We start from the raw sequence: 10,565 nt of genomic DNA on the forward strand, positions 1-10,565 counted from the left end.
CAGAATAGAGTTAAAGAGAGCCAGGATAGAGTTAAAGAGAGCCAGAATAGAGTTAAAGAGAGCCAGATAGAGTTAAAGAGAGCCAGAATAGAGTTAAAGAAATCCAGTATAGAGTTAAAGAGAGCCAGAATAGAGTTAAAGAGAGCCAGATAGAATTAAAGAGAGCCAGAATAGAGTTAAAGAGAGCCAGAATAAGTTAAAGAGAGCCAGCATAGAGTTAAAGAGAGCCAGGATAGAGTTAAAGAGAGCCAGGATAGAGTTAAAGAGAGCCAGAATAGAGTTAAAGAGAGACAGAATAGAGTTAAAGAGAGCCAGTATAGTTAAAGAGAGCCAGTATAGAGTTAAAGAGAGCCAGAATAGAGTTAAAGAGAGCCAGATAGAGTTAAAGAGAGCCAGAATAGAGTTAAATAGAGCCAGGATAGAGTTAAAGAGAGCCAGAATAAGTTAAAGAGAGCCAGAATAGAGTTAAAGAGAGCCAGGATAAAAAGAGAGTCAGGATAGAGTTAAAGAGAGTCAGGATAGAGTTAAAGATATCCAGAATAGAGTTAAAGAGAGCCAGGATAGAGTTAAAGAGAGTCAGGATAGAGTTAAAGATATCCAGAATAGAGTTAAAGAGAGCCAGGATAGAGTTAAAGAGAGTCAGGATAGAGTTAAAGATATCCAGAATAGAGTTAAAGAGAGCCAGGATAGAGTTAAAGAGAGTCAGGATAGAGTTAAAGAGATCCAGAATAGAGTTAAAGAGAGCCAGGATAGAGTTAAAGAGAGTCAGGATAGAGTTAAAGATATCCAGAATAGAGTTAAAGAGAGCCAGAATAAGTTAAAGAGAGCCAGAATAGAGTTAAAGATATCCAGAATAGAGTTAAAGAGAGCCAGGATAGAGTTAAAGAGAGTCAGGATAGAGTTAAAGATATCCAGAATAGAGTTAAAGAGAGCCAGGATAGAGTTAAAGAGAGTCAGGATAGAGTTAAAGAGATCCAGAATAGAGTTAAAGAGAGCCAGGATAGAGTTAAAGAGAGTCAGGATAGAGTTAAAGATATCCAGAATAGAGTTAAAGAGAGCCAGAATAAGTTAAAGAGAGCCAGAATAGAGTTAAAGAGAGCCATAATAGAGTTAAAGAGAGCCAGGATAGAGTCAAAGAGATCCAGGATTGAGTTAAAGAGAGCCAGGATAGAGTTAAAGAGAGCCAGAATAGAGTTAAAGAGAGCCAGATAGAGTTAAAGAGAGCCAGGATAGAGTTAAAGAGAGCCAGAATAAGTTAAAGAGAGCCAGCATAGAGTTAAAGAGAGCCAGGATAGAGTTAAAGAGATCCAGGATAGAGTTAAAGAGAGCCAGAATAGAGTTAAAGAGAGCCAGCATAGAGTTAAAGAGAGCCAATATAGTTAAAGAGAGCCAGTATAGAGTTAAAGATACCCCTTTTCCACCAAGGCAGAGCTGGTGCTGGTTCGGAGCCAGAGCCTAGTTTCAAATCGGTTCTTTGTTTTTCCACCGCCAAAGCACCAGCTCCGAACCAGTAAAACTGGTTCTTAAGTAGCACCAAATCATTGCAGGGTCTAGAACGGAGCCAAGTAAGAACCGCTTGCGTCAGGGGCTGGGGGCGGGGTTACCGTGACCAACAAGACGAATAGAAACTTGTGACCGCCATTTTTAAATAGCAGCTAGTCGAGCTAATAGCAGCTCGATTATAATATCCGTCTATGTAAGTTACGGCGAGCTGCACGAACGCGTTGGATTCCGATGTATTTTTGCAATCCCATGAGCATCCACATTATTGCAACGTCCGTTATTGTTGATGGCTTGTTCGAGATGCATCGGAGCGCGAGGACCGATCGGAGCTGCGGTAGTGTTTGGAGAGCATAGGACTCCTTGTGCTTTTAGATCGCTATCGCAGTGCTTTGATGTCATCTGCAAGAAGCCGATGCATCTCGAACAAGCCTGGCGTGTTTGTGTTTGGCGCTACCGCACTAGCGGTTGCTGGGCAACATGAGACGTATACAGTGACGTAAGATCTGGCTCTGTTGTGGCGCTCTAGCCGGTGGAAAGGCAAACCGGTTCTTAGTAAGCTCGTCAGTCGAACCAACTCTGAACCAGCTCTGGCTCTGGCTCTGAACCAGCACCCGGTTCTTGTTGGTGGAAAAGGGGTAAGAGAGCCAGAATAGAGTTAAAGAGAGCCAGATAGAGTTAAAGAGAGCCAGAATAGAGTTAAAGAAATCCAGTATAGAGTTAAAGAGAGCCAGAATAGAGTTAAAGAGAGCCAGATAGAATTAAAGAGAGCCAGAATAGAGTTAAAGAGAGCCAGAATAAGTTAAAGAGAGCCAGCATAGAGTTAAAGAGAGCCAGGATAGAGTTAAAGAGAGCCAGGATAGAGTTAAAGAGAGCCAGAATAGAGTTAAAGAGAGCCAGAATAGAGTTAAAGAGAGCCAGTATAGTTAAAGAGAGCCAGTATAGAGTTAAAGAGAGCCAGAATAGAGTTAAAGAGAGCCAGATAGAGTTAAAGAGAGCCAGAATAGAGTTAAATAGAGCCAGGATAGAGTTAAAGAGAGCCAGAATAAGTTAAAGAGAGCCAGAATAGAGTTAAAGAGAGCCAGGATAGAGTTAAAGAGAGTCAGGATAGAGTTAAAGAGAGTCAGGATAGAGTTAAAGATATCCAGAATAGAGTTAAAGAGAGCCAGGATAGAGTTAAAGAGAGTCAGGATAGAGTTAAAGATATCCAGAATAGAGTTAAAGAGAGCCAGGATAGAGTTAAAGAGAGTCAGGATAGAGTTAAAGATATCCAGAATAGAGTTAAAGAGAGCCAGGATAGAGTTAAAGAGAATCAGGATAGAGTTAAAGAGATCCAGAATAGAGTTAAAGAGAGCCAGGATAGAGTTAAAGAGAGTCAGGATAGAGTTAAAGATATCCAGAATAGAGTTAAAGAGAGACATAACAGAGTTTAAGAGAGCCAGGATAGAGTTTAAGAGAGAGAATTATCTAACGCATACAGTGGACAGTCCTGATCATTAAAATAACAAATTTTGGTCGGTGACAGCAGAATAGAAATATTTATAATTCTGTTCAACTACCGATGTTAGTTAGACACACAAGATTCATCTCTAACTACATTATTTACCTGCATAATTTATTATTAATAATAATTATACACATATGATGGAAGGCTCCAAATTTAGTGCTGAATTAAATGTGTCTAAGCTTTCGGTTTAACGGCTACATAGTCGCTGTGATATATTGTTACACCCCTAATAATATCATATCATATATCTATATGTTATATGGAGTGAGTCTGTATGGTGTAAACTTCATCACGCAACTTTCACAGTTTACATATTTCTCATCATTTTGGGTTCAGATGTAGTTATTTGAGTTTATTGTTCACAGTATAATTCCGGTGTTTTGTTTATGATTAATGTTGTGTGGCGACTGAACCGGAAGTGAGGACAACTGTAGCGGTCTAATATCTCTAATATCTCTAATATCTCTATATCTGTAATATCTCTATATCTGTAATATCTCTATAATATCTCTATATCTCTAATATCTCTAATATCTCTATATCTCTAATATCTCTAATATCTGTAATATCTCTATATCTGTAATATCTCTATAATATCTCTATATCTCTAATATCTCTATATCTCTAATATCTCTATATCTCTAATATCTCTAATATCTGTAATATCTCTATATCTGTAATATCTCTATAATATCTCTATATCTCTAATATCTCTATATCTCTAATATCTCTATATCTGTAATATCTCTATATCTGTAATATCTCTATAATATCTCTATATCTCTAATATCTCTATATCTCTAATATCTCTAATATCTCTATATCTCTAATATCTCTAATATCTCTATATCTCTAATATCTCTATATCTGTAATATCTCTATATCTGTAATATCTCTATAATATCTCTATATCTCTAATATCTCTAATATCTCTACTGTAAAAACCCGCTTTCCAGCAACACAAATATCTAAACATTCATAAACCAGGACACATTTACTGGAGAAGAAGGAAATGACTGAAGATATAAGTCTTGTTTTATGAAGAATATGAAGTCTTTGATTTTCTGACCCTATTGGCAGATTTTTGTTGTTGTTTGAAGCAAAGAATACATTTTTCAATATTTCCATAAAACAAGACTAATATCGGAAGTGTCGCCTCAGCCCGCAGACAGCAGCACACACTCGTGTTACTGGGGCTGACTGGGGGACACTGGTCTGTCTGGGGGACACTGGTCTGACTGGGGGACACTGGTCTGACTGGGGGACACTGGTCTGTCTGGGGGACACTGGTCTGTCTGGGGGACACTGGTCTGTCTGGGGGACACTGGTCTGACTGGGGGACACTGGTCTGTCTGGGGGACACTGGTCTGTCTGGGGGACACTGGTCTGTCTGGGGGACACTGGTCTGACTGGGGGACACTGGTCTGTCTGGGGGACACTGGTCTGTCTGGGGGACACTGGTCTGACTGGGGGACACTGGTCTGACTGGGGGACACTGGTCTGACTGGGGGACACTGGTCTGTCTGGGGGACACTGGTCTGTCTGGGGGACACTGGTCTGTCTGGGGGACACTGGTCTGTCTGGGGGACACTGGTCTGACTGGGGGACACTGGTCTGTCTGGGGGACACTGGTCTGACTGGGGGACACTGGTCTGTCTGGGGGACACTGGTCTGTCTGGGGGACACTGGTCTGACTGGGGGACACTGGTCTGACTGGGGGACACTGGTCTGACTGGGGGACACTGGTCTGTCTGGGGGACACTGGTCTGACTGGGGGACACTGGTCTGACTGGGGGACACTGGTCTGACTGGGGGACACTGGTCTGACTGGGGCAGTAGAGGTGTTCTAAACTCACGGCTTTAACATCTCTCTTCTGATACTGACTATCATCATCATCATCATCATCATCATCATACAAAGAGCTGCACGCATGATAAGCGCGCGCCACTCACCAGGTCACGTGGCAACAACTGTAAGTATTTCATACACATGTTCAGCAACGGTATGCAGCGCGTTCACAGTCCAGCGTCAGTGCGCGCGCTCTCGGTCAGCGAATGCCGTTCTGCGTGAACGCGCCGTCCGCCTCGCGCTCCACATCGCACGCGTCGTCCTCGTCATCACCGTGGGAAAGCTGCGAGATCCGGTCGAACGCGTCGTCCACCGCGTTCGGGATGATGTTGGCGTACGCGCTCGCGACCTCCTTGTGGAACAGCGTGTCCTGGTTGTAGGACACGAGCTCGTTGCTGATGTTGACCGTGTCCACGGGGGTCCGGCACCGGTTCCGGCAGCCCAGCAGGCTCGAGAAGCCCTTGCGGAACTCCGCGTTGAACGCGTAGATCACTGGGTTCAGCGACGAGTTGGTCCAGCCGAACCACACGAACACGTCGAAGGTGGTGTCGCTGACGCACGGCGGGCCCGCGGACGGCTCGCGGGGGCAGAACGGAATCACGCAGTTCAGCACGAAGAACGGCAGCCAGCAGAACACGAACACGCCCATGATCACGGACAGAGTCTTCAGAACTTTAGTCTCGCGGTTGAAGTTCGACTTCAGGCTGCTCTGTGAAGGGTGGTGATGGTGATGATGATGGCACGCGAGCCGGTTCGTACGGTTGTTTTGCGCATGCGCTGCCGCGCGCTCCAGTGAAGCGATCCTCCGGATCTGGATGTGCGCGATCCGGTAGATCCGCGTGTACGTGACGATCATGATGGCCACGGGGATGTAGAAGCTGATGAGGGATGAGGAGATCGCGTACTCGCGGCTCAGGCTCGAGTCGCAGGTGTCCTCGGCGGCGCGCGCGTCGCTGGCGTTGGACCCGGGCTCCGAGGCTTTGTGCCAGTCGAGCTGCACCGGGATGAAGGAGATCAGCACCGACAGGCTCCACAACGCGCCGATCATCACACACGCCACGCGCGGGGTCATCTTGCGCTCGTAGCGGAACGGGCTGCTGATGGCCCAGTACCGGTCCAGGCTGATCACGCACAGGTTCAGGATGGACGCGGTGGAGCACATGATGTCGAACGCCACCCAGATGTCGCAGAACGCGCCGAACGGCCAGAACCCGGTGACCTCCGTGACCGCCTTCCACGGCATCACGAGCACGGCCACGAGCAGGTCCGACACGGCCAGCGACACGATGAAGATGTTCGTGACTTTCGCGCGCAGGTGTCGGAACCGCAGCACGGCCGCGCACACCAGAACGTTCCCGAACAGAGTCCAGAGGATCAGAACGCTCAGCACGGTACCGGTGAGCGCGCGCGCCAGCAGCTCCCGCGGCTCCGGCTCGGTTCGGTTGGGCATGTTGAGTCCCGGGCGCGCTCACGGGTCGCCATCGGGTGTGTGTGCGAGCGCGTGCGTCTCCGGTGCCGGTGTGTCCCGCATTACGGACGCGCGCGATCAAAGAGGGAATCCGACACCGAGCGGGTCCAGATGATCCGAGCGCGGGCGCGCGGATAAGTGTGTGTGTGTGAGCTTGACGGTCGTCCGACCTCTCTGAGCGATAGAGAACTGTGCGCTGCTGTTTTGAGCGAGAGAGAGAGAGAGAGAGAGAGAGAGAGAGAGAGAGAGAGAGAGGGAAACAGTGATGCGCTTACACACACACACACACACACACACAGTGAATGAATAGAAGAGTCACCGGCGGAATCACGGATTTTTATATGCAATAAAACACAATTCAATAATTACCTCACCTTTCTCCTTCTGCTTTTGTATTTCATATTGTTCCGTTTATCCATGAAATATAATGCATGCAGTTCTTTCACAATCATATTTTGTGCGAGTTTTTTTTAAACTTTAAATATGTGTGTAAAATTCAAGAAAAATGTCAAACTGCAAAAACAAGTGTGCGGAGTGACGTCATGGCGTTATAAACACGAACAGCGTTCATATGTTCCTCATAAAGCACTGATTCTCTCATATTCACTGCGCGCGCACGCGAGTTTTGCTTTAAAGATTCATTCAAATCAGCGCAACAATCAGCGGACACGAGCATAAGCGTGTTCACACAATCTGATTCGTTACACTGTTTATTTAAATTGAAGTAATGTTATAATAGGGAACACTTTATTTCACAGTGTGCTTGTTACATGTACTTACCGTAGTAATAACTGTTAATTATGCATAATCACACGCAACCTAACCCTATAGTAATGTAGTTAATATTACTCACTATATATAATTACACTGTAACAATGACACCTTAAAATAAAGTGTAACCTAATATTATAATATTTTTTTCTATTATTTTGATGTTTTTTATTATGATTATTATTATTATTGCAAGCTTTGGCAATATTTTGTTATTTATTACAATATTATGTAATATTTTACAGTCATGCCAATAAAGCAATTTTGAACAGAATTAAATTTAAAAATAGCATAAGTGCGTCTGCAGCGCCGCCTAGAGGCGTGCACGCGCATCGTCAGTCTCTTGATAGAAAGGATTCGAAAGGTGAGTGTGTGTGTGTGTGTGTGTGTGTGTGTGTGTGTGTGTGTGTGTGTGTGTGTGTGTGTGTGTGTGTGTGTGTGTGTGTGTGTGTGTGTGTGTGTGAGTGTGTGTGTGTGTGTGTGTGTGTGAGTGTGTGTGTGTGTGTGTGTGTGTGTGTGTGTGAGTGAGAGAGAATGTGTGTGTGTGTGTGTGTATGAGTGTGTGTGTGTGTGTGTGTGTGTGTGTGTGTGTTTGAGTGTGTGTGTGTGTGTGTGAGTGAGAGAGAATGTGTGTGTGTGTGTGTGTGTGTGTGTGTGTGTGTGTGTGTGTGTTTGAGTGTGTGTGTGTGTGTGTGTGTGTGTGTGTGTGTGTGTGTGTGTGTGTGTGTGTGTGAGTGTGTGTGTGTGTGTGTGTGTGTGTGTGTGTGTGTGTGTGTGTGTGTGAGTGTGTGTGTGTGTGTGTGTGTGTGAGTGTGTGTGTGTGTGTGTGTGTGTGTGTGTGTGTGTGTGTGTGTGTGTGTGAGTGAGTGAGTGTGTGTGTGTGTGTGTGTGTGTGTGTGTGTGTGTGTGTGTGTGTGTGTGTGTGTGTGTGTGTGTGTGTGTGTGTGTGTGAGTGTGTGTGTGTGTGTGTGTGTGTTTGAGTGTGTGTGTGTGTGTGTGTGTGTGTGTGTGTGTGTGTGTGTGTGTGTGTGTGTGTGTGTGTGTGTGTGTGTGTGCCTCAGGTGTTGCTGAGACTCTGAATCTGACTGCAGTAGATGTGAAAGATATGAATAAAAATGATGTTATATCAGCCAGCGCACAGACCTGTATTTAGTTCCTGTTTTCGGTCGAAGTCCAAAGTAGTCGATTGTCGAGTTCACAGGCATAGGTTTAGTTACTATGATCACGCGCGTGAACTCGACAATTGACTACTTTGGACTTCCACCGAAAACAGGAACTAAATACAGGTATTTGCGCTGGCTGAATTAACATCATTTTTATTCATATCTTTCACATCTACTGCAGTCAGATTCACTCGTGTTCACTCTGAAGGAATCACTCAACATGGCTGGGCACTTGTAATGACACATCAAAGATGTTAAGAGGATAAAAGCAGGTTTAAAACTTGCCCCATTCAAGTCAATAGGGTGCAAATTTTAAAAATAGGATAACACGGTGTAGGCAACACCGATTTTTGTCGTTGTTCTCTGTATTGACAGCACTCCAAATTTACTAAAAATTGAGCTCAATGTTAAAATTGACCGGAGTTCTCCTTTAACAGAGCATCATCAAGTGTTAGACAGTACTCTAGGTTATTACGTGTGGAAGTTTTTTGTCCAATAATTAGAATCTCTGTTTTTTCTGAATTTAGTAGTAGGAAATTACTAGTCATCCAGTTTTTTATATCAGCTATGCATTCCGTTAATTTTGTGAATTGGTAGGTTTCGTTAGGTTTTGAAGAAATATACAGCTGAGTATCGTCGGCATAACAGTGAAAGCTAATTCCATGTTTCCTAATGATATCTCCTAATGGTAGCATATACAGAGTGAACAGCAGTGGTCCTAGTACTGAGCCTTGTGGTACGCCATACTGAACTTGTGATTGATAAGACATCTCTTCATTTACTGCTACAAACTGATAACGGTCAGATAAGTATGATTTAAACCATGCTAGTGCAATTCCACTAATGCCAACATAATGTTCGAGTCTATTTAAAAGGATGTTGTGGTCAATGGTGTCAAATGCAGCACTAAGATCGAGTAACACTAATAGAGAGACACAACCACGATCGGATGATAAGAGCAAATCATTTGTGACTCTAACGAGAGCTGTCTCGGTACTATGGTACGGTCTAAATCCGGACTGGAAATCCTCAGATATCATTTCTTTCTAGAAAGGAACACAGTTGTGAGGATACTGCTTTTTCTAATATCTTTGACAGAAATGGCAGATTAGAGATCGGCCTGTAATTGACTAATTCTGTACGATCAAGTTGCGTTTTTTAACAAGCGGTTTAATCATAGCTAGCTTAAAGGTTTTTGGTACGTATTTTGTCCCTGATATTATCGATCTTATAAGTGAAGAAGTTCATAAAGTCATTACTGCTGTGTTGCTTGGAAACTTCTGGGCTTGAAGCTTTCTTTTTCGTTAGTTTAGCCACTGTTTCAAATAAATACCTAGGATTATGTTTATTTTCTTCTAATAGGGTTGAAAAATAAGCAGATCTAGCAGCTTTTAAAGCCTCTCTGTAAGCAATCGAGCTCTCCTTCCATGAAATCCGAAACACCTCTAGTTTAGTTTTCTTCCAGTTGCGCTCCATTGTTCTGGTTGCTCTCTTAAGGGCCTGAGTGTGTGTGTGTGTGTGTGTGTGTGTGTGTGTGTGTGTGTGTGTGTGTGTGTGTGTGTGTGTGTGCTCGTTGTGCCACGGCGTTGGACTATGTTCTTTAATCTTCTTTAAGCGCAGCGGAGCAACTGTGTCTAAAGTGCTGGAAAAGAGAGAGTTAAAAGTTTCTGTTGGGTAACAGGACTGAGTGAGAACCCGGGGACACGACTAAAATGTGTATTTTTTCTAAAATATTAGATAGAATATTTTTTTCTCGTGAAAAAAAATGTAAAAGCATAGATTGGATATAAAGTCACACAAGTTTTGGGGAGATGCAGAAAATGCAATTTTTTTGTGTTCTATGTAGTTTTTATTAATTATTCATTTTAAATGTGTAGTTAGCTTAATGTGCAGGACATTTAGCTCAATAATAAAAATGTATTTTAGAGTTAATTTTCATGCAGTTTTATACATATAATGTCCTGGGGACAGAAATGACGAGCACAAGTGTGACGATGTGTTCAGGATCATTTAACCTGTTGCAGTCGTGTCCACGAGTGTGTTCACACAGCACGTGCCAAAACCTTTCCGTAACATTCCAGTTAATAAAGAAAGTTCCTTTTTCGGGTCATAATGACTGAGCGCCAGAGGTTAATGAACACAGAACATCTTGCGTCCTCACACCGGTTCTTCATCAGAGTCAGTGTTGTTCCACACATTCTTCTAAATATCTTCATTTGCTTAGAAAAGAAAGTCAACACGAGACGCCATAATTGGCCGTTTAACTGGCCTGGGATTCTCCAGCAGATGTTTCGGTCATCTTTGACA

General features: G+C 43.8%; 2 protein-coding genes across 5 annotated transcripts in view; one reads left to right on the forward strand and one right to left on the reverse strand.

The window, feature by feature from the left end:
• The window catches only part of slc2a9l2 (solute carrier family 2 member 9, like 2), a 53,417-nt gene extending 49,399 nt beyond the window's left edge, over positions 1-4,018 (forward strand). For all 3 annotated transcript variants that reach the window (XM_079630237.1, XM_079630238.1, XM_079630236.1), the window contains exon 14: positions 3,995-4,018. The gene's annotated coding sequence lies outside the window, so the exon portion shown is untranslated. The remainder of the gene's footprint in view (positions 1-3,994) is intronic.
• drd5a (dopamine receptor D5a) overlaps positions 1-6,685 on the reverse strand; it is a 10,281-nt gene extending 3,596 nt beyond the window's left edge. For both annotated transcript variants that reach the window (XM_079630241.1, XM_079630240.1), the window contains exon 1: positions 4,961-6,685. In XM_079630241.1, coding sequence (XP_079486367.1) covers positions 5,056-6,306 — 1,251 coding nt within the window. In that variant the 5' untranslated portion in view covers positions 6,307-6,685 and the 3' untranslated portion in view covers positions 4,961-5,055. The remainder of the gene's footprint in view (positions 1-4,960) is intronic.
• Between the last annotated feature and the right edge of the window lie 3,880 nt (positions 6,686-10,565).

This window comes from Phoxinus phoxinus (assembly GCF_949152265.1).
Source record: "Phoxinus phoxinus genome assembly, chromosome: 12".
NCBI lineage: Eukaryota > Metazoa > Chordata > Actinopteri > Cypriniformes > Leuciscidae > Phoxinus > Phoxinus phoxinus.